General features: G+C 42.2%; 1 protein-coding gene across 1 annotated transcript in view; it reads right to left on the reverse strand.

Moving 5' to 3' along the window:
• Window positions 1–18,195, reverse strand: part of LOC121286153 (collagen alpha-1(VII) chain-like) — a 190,725-nt gene that overhangs the window by 141,410 nt on the left and 31,120 nt on the right. The window contains exons 4-11 of the mRNA XM_041203134.1: window positions 14,598–14,657; window positions 13,622–13,666; window positions 7,829–7,864; window positions 5,713–5,748; window positions 5,416–5,472; window positions 4,269–4,340; window positions 3,364–3,435; window positions 1,574–1,609 (exon numbers count right to left, since the gene is read on the reverse strand). Of these exons, the coding sequence (XP_041059068.1) occupies window positions 1,574–1,609; window positions 3,364–3,435; window positions 4,269–4,340; window positions 5,416–5,472; window positions 5,713–5,748; window positions 7,829–7,864; window positions 13,622–13,666; window positions 14,598–14,657 (414 nt within the window). The remainder of the gene's footprint in view (window positions 1–1,573; window positions 1,610–3,363; window positions 3,436–4,268; window positions 4,341–5,415; window positions 5,473–5,712; window positions 5,749–7,828; window positions 7,865–13,621; window positions 13,667–14,597; window positions 14,658–18,195) is intronic.

An 18,195-nucleotide genomic window follows, 5' to 3' on the forward strand; every position in this document is an offset into this window, starting at 1 on the left:
GAGCCAAATAAGGTGCTTTAACATGAGCTGCTCCAACAGCCTTGGTCAGCAAATCAGTACTTAGTTAATGCTCTTAGTCATGGCTTACGCTGTTTTTAAAGACAGGTTTTTTGTAATTAAACCATTTCTACTTCCAACTCCACTGACATTTATGCATGATAAAACAAGAGGAAGATGAAACCTCCATATAAGCATTATACAGCTTGTAGCAAGTTTGTTTTGCTGCTGCTGAGTTACAGTGCAAATAGATTTATCCTTGAGGACTGCAGCAGTGTGCAAAGCAGCACAAATAGAAAAATGTCACTTTACTTCAATGGAAAACAAGTCATATGAGGCACTGACATAAATATGAACACAGAAACAATGATGATTTGCAAATGATTATTTTTTTAAATTCAGAAAGCAGGGTGAAGGAACAAGAGTCATGATGCAGGACACCAGCAAGAGAGAGGCAGAAAAAGACCTTTGCATTTATTTCAAAACAAAAACAGAATTACCTGGAAAAACTCAGCAGGTCTGGCAGCATCGGTGGAGAAGAAAAGAGTTGACGTTTCGAGTCCTCATGACCCTTCGACAGAACTCTTTTCTTCTCTGCCGATGCTGCCAGACCTGCTGAGTTTTTCCCGGTAATTCTGCTTTTGTTTTGGATTTCCAGCATCCGCAGTTTTTTGTTTTTATCTTTTTGTTTTTATCTTTGCATTTATTTAGCTGTTTATCATGTTCCCAGTAAATCCCACAACACTTTAGGTGTTTACTTTTTGAAATGCAGTTACTGTTTTTATGTAGACAAAATCTGCAAGCAACTTGCTGACCACCAGCAAATTTAAAAAAATATATTCTCAGGATGTTGGTGTCACTGGCAGGGCCAGCATTTTGCAGAATTGTTGGAGAAACAGAGTTTGGTTCCGAAGAAGAGTCATATTGGGCTTGAAACGTGAACTCTGTTTTTCTCTCCACAGCTACTGACCTGCTGAGGTTTTCCAGCACTTTCTGTTTTTATTTCAAATATCCAGCATCCTGCTTTTATTAAGACCAACATTTAGTGTCCATCCTTATTTGACCTGAGAAAATTGTGGTAGGCCTTCTTCTGGAGACGCTGCAATCAGTGTGGTGAAGGTGAACTGTTTGAGATGAGGAAGATGCGCCTCAGAACAAGGGAGCCGAAGGCTACAGAAGAGATTGGAGATCCACAGATTTATATCCAGACATACAAAAGAACCTTCCTAGATAGGACTGGTGGATACTACCGAATTAGAATTTACTCTGTTGGTTGCTAAAACATGGAGAGATGTGGAAAAATTGTACGGACTACAAATTGCTGTCAGTAATGTTATTGTACAAACATTTAATACATTGTAAACTCAATCCTTTTGTCTTTTGAACCCATTTGAACTACCTGCTTCAGAACCTTCTTGAGTAACTTATTGTAAAATTCTATGAAACAGGAAAACATTCTGCAAGTTTTCTATCCTCATACTTAGCTTCCTATTGTTCTAACTTGTGTTGGCTGATCATTGTGTAATAGTTTAATACAAAATAGGTTATTTTAGCCAAAATCTTCATCTAAACTTACTGCGATTCCATTGCCGCCATGTTCGCCTGCTTCACCCTGAAATAAAAACAATCATAACCTCAGCCTCGATCAGTAAGTAACACATTGGGATATTACAATGTTTTTACAGCACAGAAACAGGCTCTGTGGCCGAACAGTTTCATGCTGGTGTTTATGCTGCACACGAGCCTCCTATAATCCTGCTTTGTTTGATTCCTTAGTGGTCTATAGGTATTGTTAGATTTCATTATAATATTCAGAGTTCCTCATGACTGACCAGTCTCCCCTTGTTAGGGTGTTGGAACTTGTTGTTGGATGGACTCTTTCCCTGCACTTTTACGTTAACTTTTGAAGGCATTTTAAATGATTTGATAAATTTCCCCCTGGCCCTTCCCTTGTTCAAAGGCACAGTATCTGATCAAGGGATCTGGCATCGGGAAGGGCTGCCCTTTCTACCGACATACCACTTCCCCCCACTAGCCAGTGACTCCCTCCCCACTATCCCCCCCCTGCAAATCCCCCACCTATGGCCCATGTCTCTCATTGATCCTGTACCTTTGATTGATTAGCAACTCTTGGGGAGTGGAATTTCTGCCCTCGGGGGTCCTTGATCCTGGGGAAGGCCTGCTGTAGCTAGTTAAGTGAAAGGCACTTAATATGGCAGGCCTTCCCAACACAGGTGACACTGGGCTCTTGCTGGCTCTCCAAACAGCAGACAAGCAGCCCATTGTCTGGATTAGATTCTACCCGGAGGAACAGGGGTAGAGCATTCAGTGTCAAGCCTGGTCTGCTGCTATTCAATCTCATCCTGGCTGATCTGTACCTAAATTCCATTTCCCCACCTTTATTCCATATCCTTCAATACCTTTCTCAACTAAAAATTATTTAACTCAGGACCGGATTTTGTGGTCCCGTTATGCTCATTGACTTTCAGTGGGACCAGATGATACAACGACAAGCAGCACTGGAAAATCCTGCCCTCAGTCTTGAAAACTCTAATTTTCCTCTAGTATCCACAGCCAATCCTTGAACATCAGTAATGAACTCCAAATTCCAATTCAAATTCACTGTACTATTGCCCTCCAAGGCTTTCAAGGTTAACATTATTTCCTTCCAATGACTTAAAGCACTTCCCAAATCAGGGTTGGCACTGAGAGTCATCATTATTACAGAAACAAGTAATTCCATTGAATGGGTTCAGGTCACATTATTAACCACAAGGAGATTATAGTTGGAGTCCCCACTGTTCAGGGGTTATATCAGGAAGCACTTCCTCATGCAAGGCTTAATGAAAATCTGGAACTCTCTCCCCAGAAAAACTGTTGAGTCTGGGAGTCAATTGAACATTTAAAAACTGAGATTGTTAGATTTTATTCAGGCAATAGTATTAGGGGTTAAAGACCAAGGTGGGTAAATAGGGTTAAATTACAGATCAGCCCTGATATATTTGGATGGCTGAAAAGGCATGAGAGGCTGAATGGCCTACTCCTGTTCCTACGTTTCCTGTGGCACATCAACTTTTATTGACTGCAAACAAACGTCACTGGTGATATCAAATGGCTCTTGTTCTTCACAGTAACATCTACTGTTGGGTATCAACCATCATGACCTATTTACTGTAAGTGATAACTGGATCAATTTACTGAAAAATCAACCATATATTCAGATATAACTGGAAGGGAATTAGCAACTCCAAGCTAAGGGCCTTAGATGGCACTTAACACAACTCAAGCTTCACTATTGCAGATTATGTCATCATTTCAAACAAGCCAGTGTTCTCTACAGACCCGAGACTACACATAAGTACAAACCTTCTGTCCTGCAGGACCTCTGGCCCCAAATAATCCCATTGATCCTTTTGATCCTGGCTCTCCTTTGTGACCCTGGACAGGAAACACAAAAATAACCATAGATCATTAAACAACCACGTACCAATCCTGAAGCAGATCCTATCAAATAAGAAAGCGTGGAAGGAAAACAAGCCATTCAGCCAATCAAGCCAGACCTTCTACAAATCATGAACAATCAACCAACTCATCGACTCTATCTTAACCACCCACCACCCCATCTGGAAATGATCTGTATAAATACGGACAAATAAATAGGCCGATCTTCAAAAAAAATTAAGCAAAATTTCAGATTATTCATCCATATTCCCAGTCTGGAGGTACTGGAACAATGCAATAAGTTCTCTGATCCCACTTTCGTAGCACAGAATTACATTTGAAGGGAGTGTAGGCCAGATCCTTTTCAGCGATATTATAGTCCTTTCTCTAATCCATGCTCCATGCATCTGAGTCTGCTTGGAGTGGATGATTAGTGAAATTACCTGAATATATCCCATGCAACATTTGATCATCTCAGTCTATACCTGTCCCCAATAACATTAAATTCTGCATTGACTGTTCTTGTTGAAAATTTGTTCCATTTATATTCGCTCTTCTGAAGGAAACATCTTTCATCTAACATCTAACATCATCTGAGGTTTTGTGCCTTTGTATTTTTTTTAAAATTGCTGAACTTTTACAGGCTGGTTGAGTGACTCCTGATTACTGTAGAATAACATTGTCTATTGTGTCAAAAATGATAAGCAGCTTACTATTTACAGGAAACAGCAGGTATTAGAAGCAGGAAGAGGCAATTTGGTTTGACAAACCCACCCTATATTGATTGATTTCAACCCGGTAACAGTGAAGACAAGGAATGAAATCTTCACCTTAAGTCCTGGAGGTCCATCTTCACCTTTCTCTCCTTTATCACCATCGAACCCTGGTGGACCTCTATCACCCTACAAGAAAGGAAGCTGCATGCTTAAAAAAAAGACATCCATAGATTCCATTAAGCTTGCTCATTCAACAGGGCATGCACAATGTGCTCTCTATCATGAACTCCATTCAATAAATTTGATCTCTTGAGATAAAGTTCTGTGAGGCTACTTAAGCAAAACATCAAACTCCTATCTAGTCTCCTATCCTACACTATGGATCCTTGACCAGTCTCCTTTCATGGCATGAGATTCCCCAGTCCCAGCTGCTAAGGAGCCAACATGTTCATGCAGCTTTTTGTTATCTCTTTGGGTACTGTACTAAAGTGTCAATGTATGTTTTGTGATCAAGTCTTTGAAGCGAGGCTTGAAACCACAACCTTTTGGCTCAGTGATACCACTGAGTCAATGCTGACATCTGTTAACCTTAGAGGAAATGATTGTTTCAATTTCCATTGTCATCTTTGGCTTATTAATTGTACACTTGATATGGTAGATAGATAGATTTCTATCTGCTGAATATCTACGCTGAATTTCTCAGAATTGAATGCACCAAAACAGGCACAATGGAGAAGGAAATCTTAGAATCACAGAATGATACAGCACAGCAGTTGGCCATTTGGCCCATCATGCCCATGCTGGCTCTTTAAAAGAGCTATTGAATTACCCCCATTCCCCTGTCCTTTTCCCATGATGCTGTAAGTTGTTCCCCTTCAAGTCTTGTTTCACTTAAGAAATGTTTTAAGTAATTGGAGCAGTAACTGGAAAGGTCCAGTAATCAGGATCATAGAGATACATAGATAAGACAATATTACACAAATAGAACAAGCTGCTCTGAAGAAGGATCATACGGACTCGAAACGTTAACTTTCTTTCTTTCTCCACAGATGCTGTCAGACCTGCTGAGTTTTTCCAGCATTTTCTGTTTTTGGTTCAGATTTCCAGCATCCGCAGTACTAAGCAGTCCCTTTTACTGTTCTTAGACAGGTGTGGTGGTACTTTTAGGCTTTTAATATATCTGTTAGTAGATGTTGATAAAATATGTCTCCTACAATTATTTCTTCAGCTTTTATCTCAGAACAAGCCAATGTTTCCTTACTTGCTCTCCCTTGTCTCCTTTGTATCCCTGAGGTCCAGAAAAGCCTTGTGGGTCTCCCTAAAGAAAAGAAATATAAATCATTATTGTTATAACAGATTCCTTAAATCCTTTTCAAAGGCAATTAGATAGTTGTTTGAAGAAAGGGGAATATTAAAGCTTAACTGGAACAAGATTGGACTAGGAGTAAAACAGTGGAGTAAAACAGTGGCAAAGACTTGTTAGGCCAACTGGCCTGTTACTACACTGTAAATGTATTCTAAAAGATAGTTTAGAAACAATTCTACCACAAGTAGTTACCTTATCACCTTTGATTCCTGGTATCCCATTAGCTCCCTGAAATGCAAGCAAAAACACATTGGCACGATTGGTTCTTACTAAAGCATTTCTTGACTTATTCTGAACTGGAGAAGATGGAAATTATTTATATCACAGTTCATATGGAAAGAGAGTGATTAAAAAGGGTCATAAAAAGAGGAGAGGGAGGTTGAGAGATCGAGGAGTTGTGGGAAGGAGCTCCAGGATGTGGGGTCTGAAGGCATGACCACCAATAGCGGGATCAAAGGAGGTAAGGATGGGCAAAAGTTACAGTAATAGGGAGGTTCAAGGCCATTAAGGGAATAAAAAAATGAGGATGTGAATTTTAACTGGAAGCTAATGTAAGTCAATGATGACAGGGGTGATGGACAAGCAGGACCTTGTGCAGGACGAAATGCAATTGGCAGAGGTTTGATGGCCTGAAGTCAATGGAGGATGGGAGGTCCTTCAGGAGCACATTTGAATCGTTGAGTCTAGATGTGACAAAGACTTGAATGAAGATTTCAGCAGTAGATGGGCTGGGGAAATTAAGAAAGAGTTATAGTCGGACATGGTGTAATGATGTTTGATGTCAATCCAGCAATGATTCAGAGGTGAGGAGGTACATATAGCATGGCTGATTTAAAAGTTACAGGGAACAAGAGCAGGCAGTTCAGAGGAACAATCACCATAGTAGAAGTGATAAAGAAATAATGCAGTGCAAACAGGAGGAAAACACAGCTAAATTACAAGAAATCCACTCAAGCACAGACAAGACAGTTGGGATCTTAACCCCAAGGCACAAAGTTGGGGAAGGACCCACAACTTCTCCTATGGCCCAGAAGTCTTTGGGAAGACTTATTAACATCCTGGGGTCCCCACATAGGGTGGGATCCCTGAAGGGAGCCTTCTTAAATAAGGTTGTTACCTTGGCTCCCGACACCAAGCAGGGTCAGACACAGTTTATGGGAGCAGACAGTAATTGCGTTACATTGAAGAAGAGTCAGGATTTTCACCAAGCTGAAAATTCCTGCATTCAAGCATGTTGCAAATGAGCATCAGGCTGATTAGCCAAAAGTTAACTTATAGCAGTGAAACCAGTCATTAATAGGAATGGAGGAGGGGGAACTGGATGAAATTAAATTAAGTCACACCCCTCCCCCACATGTCCACACATACTTCCCCTCTATAAACTGAAACAGGTGCATTGTTTCTAAGTAGAAGCACCCTAAGTTGGATTGTGTCTTCAGTGAAATACCACTCAGAACATGAACAAGAGTAAAAGAGACTGCTTGCAATGAACTTAGCACAAACTGGTTACAATCTTCAAATGCTTAAACATTAATCTCGCCAGAACTCAAAGATGCTTTTGGTGTCAGTGAAGGATAAATTATTCAACTTTGCAGCAATATTTGATGCACTCTGCTAATTGGAGGCTAGAAAGGAAATTTAAATTGCAACAGGAATGCTTAAAGGATTTTCTTTCTGACTTTATGGACCAGAGTGCTTGTAGGGGTTAGGGATGGGGTCGGGGTAATGTTCCAGGGGTGTGCCAGTTCTGGGAATGACACACTCTCCTTAGCATGAGAGCAACAGCGAAAATAGCAGAATCCAGCAGTGGAAGTCTCAGATTCACACTGCATGCAGGAAAATGTTCACAATTACCATCACTCTTTGAACCAATAAACCAAAGGCATATAGAACCTGGCACCAATCTGTCTCCATCTAGCTGCATACACAGCGACTGGAGATTCACCTGGTTACCAGATCATCTCTAATCACCAGTGCTGCATTGCTTCTGTGTTTAGTAAAGTAATGATTAAATCATTATAAATTCCACCTTTCTGAAGAGTCAATCAATTCAAACTGTTTCCACTGGTTAAGAGGGTCAGTAGCCAAAGAGTAAGGGTTGGTAACTAGAGGATACGGGTTGACAGCCAGAGAACAAGAGAAACATTTTCAGGACAAATAGGAAAGAGCATGGGACTGGAACTAATTGGATTGCTCTTTCAAAGAACTGGCACAGACACATAGGCCCGAATGGCCTCCTGCAGTGCTATGTGATTCTATGAATTAATTACTAGGACCTTTATTTCACATATTCTACTAAAGGTTGTACCTTTTCTCCTTTCTGACCAGGCAATCCTTTCAGACCCTGTCAAGAGGACATAAGAAGCATGTTTTTTTAATTAACTGGTCTCTGTTACTGATGAAAAGCAAATATGACAGAACAGTACGTCTGATTAGTGGAATCTGACTAATAAGCAAATGAGTAAAACTCAGAAAGGTACATTCAGAATCTATGCATAGAGCTCCTATGACACGTAAGTTATATGTCTGTGCTCTTGCAAGTTATATTCCACACTTACAAAAGCACAGACCTTGCAAAGATTTAACATAATAGCTTTAGTGGGTTTTTAGACTGTCTTGAAACTTTTCCCCGCCTTAACTTTCTTCCTCCTCTGCTGAAGATATTGACTCATGCTGGGTAAACCTCACAGGCCAAGAGACAACTGGAAAGGGTGGCAAAAACAGAAAATGCTGGGGAAACTCAGCAGGTCTAATAGCGTCTGTGGAGAGAAAAACAGAGTTAACGTTTTGAGTCTGTATGACTTTCCTTCAGAGCTAAAGAGAAGTAAAAATGTGATGAAATTTATTCTGTTTAACGGGGCGGGGGCTAGTGGAGCAGGTGAAGCTGGATAGAAGGCCAGCGACAGGTGGGGGCAAAGGAGAGATCGCCAAAGATGTCATGAACAAAAGGACAAAGGGGTGTTAATGGTAGTGGCACTGGTTAAAGGAGGTGCTGATGGTGGCATTAAGGTCAGAAAGCAGAATGTGATAATAGCATTCACCTGTTCCACAACCACTCCCCCTTAAACGTTATAAATTTCATCGCATTTTTATTTCTCTTGAGCTCAGAAGAAGAGTCATACGGACTCGAAATGTTAACTCTGTTTTTCTAACCACAGATGCTGTCAGACCTGTTGAGTTTTTCCAGCATTTTCTGCTTCTGTTTCAGATTTCCAACATCTGCAATATTTTGCTTTTATGGAAAGGGTTGCAGCAGTAGATACAGTGTATAATGGCAAAACATTCTTTCTCACACTAATAGCAAAGAAGCTTGACACCATCCAGGACAAAGCAGCCAGCTTGATTGGCACCCCATCCACAAACGTTCCCTCCCACCGCCACCGACACACAGTAGCAGCACTGTGTGCCATCTATAAGATGCACTGCAGCAATTCACCAAGGCTCCTTAGAGAGCACCTTCCAGCATTCTGAAGGACAAAGGCAGCAATTAGATGGGAACACAACCACCTGGAAGTTCCCCTCGAAGCCACTCACCATCCTGACTTAGAAATATATCGTCCCTTCACTGTCGCTGGGTCAAAATCCTAGAACTCCCTTCCTAACAGCACTGTGGATGTACCTACACCACATGGACTGCAGCGGTTCAAGGCAGCAGCTCACCACCACCTTCTCAAGGGCAACTCGGAATGGGCAATAAATGCTGGTGTAGCCAGTGACACCAACATCCCATGAATGAATTAAAAAATGGAATATAGAGGCTTGAGACCACAAGTAAAGTTTAATTTCGTGTCTGCACTCATTTTTAAAGATCTCAAATTGCTTTTACTAGTAAGCAAGAAATATACATGGAATGAGGACTTAGTTACCTAGTCTTGTAATATCATATTAGTAGGACTCAGTGGCTGCATGTAGCCTGCAGGCTACAGGACCTCCCTGCCTTAAGGAACTCAAGTAGAATAGCAAGTGAAGACATACAATGGTGCTTAACATGCTGAAATTACTATTTTGAAGGTTTTTTACTAGAAAGGACACTAACAATATAACATTCAACTTCAAGCATGTGTCATTTATGCTTTGGGGCTTTGAGGCTGGCGAAGCTCAGGTTTCAAGAAACTAAAGAAACAGAAATTCATTAAGCCCCCTCCACCCCCTGCCCTTAATATGGATGAACTATACTTAAGACAATTCAGCAAACGAGGAAGCAGATGCTAGAATTATTCAGTTATTTTGACAGAGTCAATGAATGAGGAGGTTCCGAGAGACTTAAAATGGGCATACGTAGCTCCCATATTGAACAAGGTAGATAAAGTCATATCTTCCAGCTGCAAATACATTAATCTGATCATTAATCAGAAAATTAATGGAATCCACAATGAGAAACAAAATGGAAGAACATGTGTATGGAAAAGTCCTGATAATGTTTTTCTATTCATTCTTGGGATGTGAGCGTTGCTGGCTAGGCCAGCATTTATTGCCCATCCCTGATTACCCTTGAGAAGGTGGTGGTGAGCTGTCTTCTTAAACCGCTGCAGTCCATATGGTGTAGGTACACCCACAGTGCTGTTAGAGAGAGAGTTCCAGGATTTTAACTCAGCGGCAAAAAAGGAACAGTGATATATTTCCAAGTCAGGATGGTGAGTGTCATGGATGGGAACCTCCAGGTGGTGGTGTTCCCATGTATCTGCTGCCCTTGTTCTTCTAGATGGTAGCAATCATGAGTTTGGAAGGTGCTGTCTAAGAGTCTTTGGTGAGTTTCTGTAGTGCACCTTGTGGATGGTACACACTGCTGCTACAATGCGTTGGTGGTGGAGGGAGTGAATGTTTGTGGATGGGGTGCCAATCAATCGGGCTGCATTGTCCTTGACAGTGTCAAGCTTCTTGAGTGTTGTGGGAGCTGAACCCTTCCAGGCAAGTGGAGAGTATTCCATCACAATCCTGACTTGTGCCTTGTTGATGGTGGACAGGCTTTGGAGAGTCAGGAGGTGAGTTACTCACTGCAGGATTTCGAGCCACTGATCTGCTCTTGTAGCCACAGTATTTAGATGGCTAGTCCAGTCCCATTTATGGTTAATGGTAACCCCCCAAGGATGCTGATAGTGGGGGATTCAGCAATGGTATTGCCATTGAACATCAAGGGGCGATAGTTAGATTCTTTCTTGTTGGAGATGGTCATTTCCTGGCACTTGTGTGGCATGATTGTTGCTTGTCACTTGTCAGCCCAAGCCTGGATATTGTTCTGGTCTTGTTGCATTTGGACGTGGACTGCTTCAGTATCTGAGGAGTGGCGACTGGTGCTGAACATTGTGCAATCATCAGCGAACATCCCCACTTCTAACCTTATGGAAGGAAGGTTATTGATGAAGCAGCTGAAGATAGTTGGGCTTAGGACACCACCTGAGGAACTCCTGCAGTGATGCCTTGGAACTGAGATGATTGACCCCCAACAATCATAACCATCTTCCTTTATGCTAGGTATGACTCCAACCAGCAGAGAGTTTTCCCTTGATTTCCATTGACTCCAGTTTTGCTAGGGCTCCTTGATGCCACACTTGGTCAAATGTTACCTTGATATCAAGGGCGGTCACTCTCACCTTACCTCTGGAGTTCAGCTCTTTTGTCTGTGTTTGAACAAAGGCTGTAATGAGGTCATGAACTGAGTGACCCTGGTGGAACCCAAACTGAGCAGCAGTGAGCAGGCTATTACTAAGCAAGTGCTGCTTGACAGCACTGTTGATGACCCCTTGCATCATTTTACTGAACGTCAAGAGATGAGGGAGTGGTAAATGGGCAGGTTGGATTTGTCCTGCCTTTTGTATACAGGTCAAACCTGGGCAATTTTCCACATTGCTGGGTAGATGCCAATGTTGTAGCTATACTGGAACAGCATGGCTAGGGGCATGGCGAGTTCTGGAGGACAGGTCTTCAGTACAATTGGTGGAATATTGTCAGGGCCCACAGCCTTTACAGTATCCAGTGCCTTCAGCCATTTCCAGATATCATGTGGAGTGATTCGAATTGGCTGAAGACTGGCATCTGTGTTGCTAGGGACCTCAGGAGGAGGCCGAGATGGATCATCCACTCGGCACTTCAGGCTGAAGATTGTTGCAAATGCTTTATCTTTTGACCGGATGTGCTGGGCTTCCCCAGCATTGACGATGAGGATATTTATGGAGCCTCCTTTTCCACAGTTGTTTAATTGTCTACCATCATTCACGACTGCATGTGGCAGGACTGCAGAGCTTAGATCTGATCCGTTGGTTGTGAAATCACTTGGCTCTGTTTATCGCTTGCTGCTTTTGCTGTTTGGCAAACAAGTAGTCCTGTATTGTAGCTTTACCAGGTTGACACCTCATTTTTAGGTATGCCTGTTGCTGCTCCTGGCATGCCCCCCTGCACTCTTCATTGCACCAGGGTTGATCCCCTGGCTTGGTGGTAATGGTGGATATGCCAGGCCATGAGGTTACAGATTGTGATTGAGTACAATTCCGCTGTTGCTGATGGCCCATAGCATCTCATGGTTACCCAGTCTTGAGTTGCTAAATCTGTTTGAAATCTATCCCATTTAGCACAGTGGTGGTGCCACACAACATGATGGAGGGTATCCTCAATGTGAAGATGGGACTTTGTCTCCACAAGGTCTGTGCAATGGTCACTCCGATACTGTTATGGATAGATGCACCCACGGCAGGTAGGTTGATGAGGATGAGGTCAAGTATGTTTTTCTCTCTTGCTGGTTCCCTTACCACCTACTGCAGACCCAGTCTAGCAGCTATGTCCTTTAGGACTCGGCCAGCTCGGTCTGTTGTGGTGCTTTCTCGCCACTGTTGGTGATGGACATTAAAGTCCCCCATCCAGAGTACACCCTGTGTCCTTAACCCCCTCAGTGCTTCCTCCAAGTGGTATTCAACATGGAACAGTACTCACTTATCAGCTGGTGGTGGGAGGTTTGGGCGGGGGGCGGGGGGGGGACGGCGGGGGGTGGTGTTGGTAGGGGCAGTATGTGGTAATCAGTAGGCGGTTTCCTTGCCCCTGTTTAACCTGATGCTATGAGATGTCGTGAGATCCGAAGTCGATGTTGAGAACTCCCAGGGAATCGCCATCCCAACTATATACCACTGTGCTGCCACCTGTGCTGTCCGGTGGGAGAGGACATACCCAGGGATGGTGATGGTGGAGTTTAGGACATTACCTGTAAGGTATGATTATGTCAGCCTGTTGCTTGACTGGTCTGTAAGACAGCTCTCCCAATCTTGGCACAAGCCCCCAGATGTTAGGAGAATTTAAAGGCTGAGCTTGCCATTGTCATTTGTTAGTGACTTGCTCGGCCATTTCAGAGGACATTTAAGAGTAAATCACATTGCTGTGGATCTGTGGTCACATGTAGGCCAGACCAAATAAGCTTGGCAAATTTTCTTCCCTAAAGGGCATTAATACCAGGTGAGAAGCAACAATGGTTTCATGGTCATCATTAGATGTTTAACTCCAGATTTTTACTGAATCTGCCATCTTTCATGGTAGAATTCGAAATCGGATCCCCAGAGCATTACCCTGGGTTGCTAGATTACTTGTCCAGTGACAATTCCACTGTGCCACCGCCACTACCACCTCCCCCAGAAAATGACTTCCAAAACAGTTTTAGAATGGATGAATCTTGCCTAATCAACATGATAGACTTTATTAACAAGGTATAACCTGAAGGAAGTCAGTGAGAAAAGCTTCGACGCACAATCTTTCAAACATCCTTGAATGTGAAGGATATGCCAGGTGATTGGAAGGTGGACATCCTTACAGTTCTGTTAATCATCACTGGGTCAATATCCTTATGAAATTCCCTACCTAGTGCCACATTACATATTAGAGTGGAAGACTTCATAATATCTGCCATCTGATTACAGAGTAACCCCAACAGAGACAGAGACTGAGAGCACTGTATCCTTGTGATTGCAGAGTGCTGATATTTCTGCAGGGCAAGGAAAGTAAAGAAAGGAGAAATTATTTTAAAAATATATATATATATAATTTAGGACCCTGACTTCTGAAAAACACTGCTTTGAAACATTTCTGCTTATATTGATTGGCCACTCGCATCCCAGCAACTTACCATGAGTCCTGGGACACCTATAGATCCAGGAGCACCGTTAACTCCCTAGAAATTTATTTTAAAAGAACATAAGTTAGTAATGGATCTGTAATGCAATCTATAGTATGTGTGTTTAATATTCCTTTCTGTGTTCATTCAGCATATTGAGTATGTAACATTCATTGACTGTGGGTTTCTGATGTGACCAATATGAGACATTCTGATTCAGACAGAGCACTGAAGAAGGAATTTTATGAACTAGCTTGACTGCTGATGTTGAAAACATTTTATCCTTTAATGAAATCATTCTTTTTCATTCAACCTAAAACTAGAAATATTGTAATGCTTAAACAGGGAATACTATTTCTATCAGTAGCAGGATTTCTACCATGCTCTTCAAAGCAGCTGAAAATATTACATAATTTGGGCTGTAACCTAGCTTTGATGTATTATCCCTTGTTTATGATTACTTTGTACAGTTAAAATACACTATAGTTAGTGATACCCTCCCATATCTCAGAGAGAGGGAGGAAAATAGAGAAAGAGAGAGGGATAGAGAAAGAGATTGATCGAGAGAGAGAGAGGCAGAGAAAAGCTGAAAGGAGTGAAAGATAGTTAGGGAGAGAGATGGATAGAGAGGGGCCAAGAGAGAAGTGGATAGAGAGGGAGCGAGAAGAGAAAGAGAAATAGATAAAGGGAGAGATGGATAGGGAGAGAAGAAGAGAAAAAGAGAGTTGTGGACAGAGAGAAATATATACAGGGAGAGGGAGAGGGACTGTTCCATAGACAGAAAGAAATATATAGGGTAGAGAGAGAGATGGATAGAGAAGAAGAATGAGAGATCGCTAGAGAGAAGTTGAGAGATGGAGAGAGGGGGAGAAAGCGGGATGGAAGAAGTGATGGATAGAAAGAGAAAGGGATGAAAGGAAAAAGATAGAAAGAGTGCTAGAGGTAAAAAGAGAGGGGGAGAAAAAGATTTTAAATGGAAGAATCTCACCTTACGACCAGGAATGCCTCGGGCTCCTCTTGGTCCTTGGGCCCCCACTCCAATGTCACCCTGTGATAAACAATAATAATTTATTTATTTATTATGATTAAACAATAATACTAATACATTGAAAAGTGCACCAGCAGATAAGGCCAGAGTTTTCAAAAATAGTAAAAAGACAGAACTAAAGGCTCTGTATGCGAATGTTCATTGCATTCGTAACAAATCAGATGAATTGCCAGTACAAATAGAAATAAATATGTATGACCTGATAGCATTACAGAGACATAGCTGCAAGGTGACCAAGGCTGTGACCTGAATATTCGAGGGCACTTTACATTTCAGAAGAATAAAAAGCCAGGAAAAGGGATAGCCCTGTTAATTAAGGATGACATTAGTATAATAGTGAGAGATTATCTTAGTTTTAAAATTCAAGATGTAGAATCAGTTTGGGTAGAGATAAAAACTAGCAAAGGAACAAAGTCACTGGTGGGATAGTTTATAGTTGCCCTAACAATAACTACACTATAGGACGGGGTATACAGGAGCTTGTAAGAATGGTGTCACAATAATTCTGGGTGATTTGAATCTACATGTAGAATGGATGAATCAGATTGGCAAATATAACTTGGAAGATGAATTCATAGAGTGTATTTTGGACAATTTCTTAGAGCAGCACATTCTACAGCCAACCAGAGAGCAGGCGATTCTAGACCTGGTAATGTGCAATGAGACAGAATTAATTAATGACCTCATAGTGAATGAACCTCTAGGTAGCAATGACCATAACAATGATTGAATTTGAGGATGAGAAGTGTAGGTCCAATACTAGTGTTTTAGACTTATACAGACAATTACAAGAGTATGAAGACAGAGCAGGCTAAAGTGAACTGGGAAATTAGGTTAAAGGGTAGGACAGTAAAAATGCAGCAGCAGACATTTAAGGAGATATTTCATAACTCTCAGAAAAGAGACATTCCAATGAAAAAGAAAGACTATGAGAAGGATGCACCATCTGTGGCTAACTAAGGAAATTAAGGATAATATCAAATTGAAAGAAAAAGTGTACAATTGTGTGAAGATTAGTGGTAAGTCAGAAGATTGGGCAGATAAATTAGAATATGAGAGAAAGCTGGCTAGAAATATAAAAACCGATAGCCAAGAGTTTTTACAAGTATTTAAAAAGGAAAAGAGTAACTAAAGTGAGTGTTGGTATGCTAGTGAGTTAGACAGGGGAATTGAGAATGGGAAATAAGGAAATGAAGCAAGTGATGAACAGATATTTGTGTCTGGCTTCACTGTAGAAGACACAAATACATCCTAGAAATACTTTTAAATAAAGAGGCGAAAGGGATGGGGGAGCTTAAAACAAGGAAAGGGTGTGAGAAAACTATTAGAACTAAAGGCTGACAAATCCCCAGGACCTGATGGCCTGCATCCTAGGATCTTAAAAGAAGTAGGTGCTGAGATAGTAGATGCAGTGGTTGTAATTTTCTAAAGTTCCCTTGATTCTGAGCAAGTGCCATGAGTTGGAAAATGAATGTAACTCCTCTATTCAAGAAAGGAGGGAGACAGAAAGCAGGAACCTATAGGCTAGTTAGGTTAACATCTGTCATAGGAAAAATGCTAGAATCTAATATTAAGGAGGTTATAGCAGGGCACTTAGAAAATCTTAATATGATCAGGCAGAATAAACATAGTTTTGTGAAAGAGAAATCACATTTGACTAATTTATTAGAGTTCTTTGAGGAAGTAACAATGTTATGTTCCACTACGGGATCGCTTTGCTCGTGAACTGGTTGCAGGTGAGTTGATTACAAAGTACTGCTTTGCAGGGACCAATATGAAATGAAGCACATGCTATTTACTTACACAGACAACAGAGCACTAACATGATGGGCAGCATTTCCCCCCCCCCCCCCCCCACCCCCCAAATCGGGTGGATTGTGTGGGAGTGGGCGGGTTCCCGATTGGTGCCCCCGGCCGGGGGCATGCCACCATTTTACATGGGCGGGGCAATTAAGGCCCGCCCAGTACGACATGCACCCGGAAGCGACATGAGCTGCGACATGTCTATAACTTTTATTTGAAGAGTATGTTAAGATTTTAAAACCCTCATGAAACCTCATCCCCCTGCCCATGGACGAGGTTTCATGTTTTTTTTCTGAAGGCCACCTGGGCTCTTCACCTGCCCACCAACCTTAAGATTGGACGGGCAGATCCATTAAGTGTTTTAAGTACCTCACTAATGGCCTTAAGTGGCCGTTCACAGGTTGGTGGCTGTGCGCCTGCTGATGTGATAATCTAAATGTCGCAGGTTGATGTCGGGACGCACGCCGGCGTCACCCCATGTCGTTTCACGTGTCGGCGAGTGGGCCCCACCCCCACTCGCCGACCAGAAAATGCTGCCCAATGTGTACTTCCCCAACCAGACCCTACCCTAGACTAACATTGACATGGTAGTCTGCTCTACACAGCTATTGGGCCTTAGTCACGTGGTCAATCTGCTCACATTCTCTTAAAAGTGTATTACACCTCAAATGACCACATCCCTCCTCCTTTACTTGAAAGTTTGTTTTACAATATATTAACTATTTACAAAAATGAACTATTTACAAATTCAGTCTCTCAGGAGGCTTTTTCAAACATGTCGACCATCGTAGTTCTACAACTTTGGGTGATTTATGTGAGGCCTCCCTCACAGGAGTTACCTGTCCACTAGCTGCTCCCCCCCTCAACGGGTTCAACAGGTACTTCCAAAGCAAGAGGAGCTCCTTCTACCTGTGGTGTTGACTCCAAAAGGAATGTTTGGCACGCCTTTTCTTGTGGATCTGTTTTCCTTTTCCTGAGGTGGTCTTCATGTCTCCTGATTATTCGACTTTCAATCGATATATGGTAGGACAGGGGTCCTGTCACTGCACTGACTTCACCTGATAGCCATTTGGGCCCATCTCTAAAGTTCTTTGCAAAAATTGCTTCTCCTACAGCGAAGTTTCTTTCATGACTACGGTAATCGTGTTCATTTTTCTAGGCCCCCTGACTTCTCTCTACACTCCCCCCTAAATTCGGCCTTTTGAGGCTCAATGGTGTCTTGATGCACCACTCCATTAATAACTCTGCGGGGGCAATACTGGTGGTCGTATGTGGCGTTGTCCTTTGGCTGAGCAGGAAACGTGATGACTTCATTGCTATAGAGTCCCCATCTCGTTTTTTCATTCTGACCTTGAAGGTCTGGACTGCCTTCTCGGCCAACCCATTGGATGCAGGGTGGTATGGCAAGGTCTTGACATGTGTTATGCCACTGAGGCTTGTAAGTCTTTGGAATTCCTCGCTTGTGAATGCCGTTCCATTATCAGACACTATTATCTCTGATAATCAGTGTAACGCAAAACTCTGACTCAATCTGTCTATGGTGGCAGCAGATGTGGGTGATCTCACCTTGTATACATCCATCCATTTCGAGTGAGCATCGATAAGTAAGAGGAACATTTTGTCCAAAAAAGGCCCCATGTAGTCAACATGGATGCAGACCCATGGCCTTCTTGGCCATTCCCAAGGATATGGTGAAGCAGAAGGAGGCAATTTCTGCACCTGTTGGCACTGCATG

Source organism: Carcharodon carcharias, chromosome 13 (genome assembly GCF_017639515.1).
Source record: "Carcharodon carcharias isolate sCarCar2 chromosome 13, sCarCar2.pri, whole genome shotgun sequence".
In the NCBI taxonomy this organism is placed as follows: Eukaryota; Metazoa; Chordata; class Chondrichthyes; order Lamniformes; family Lamnidae; genus Carcharodon; species Carcharodon carcharias.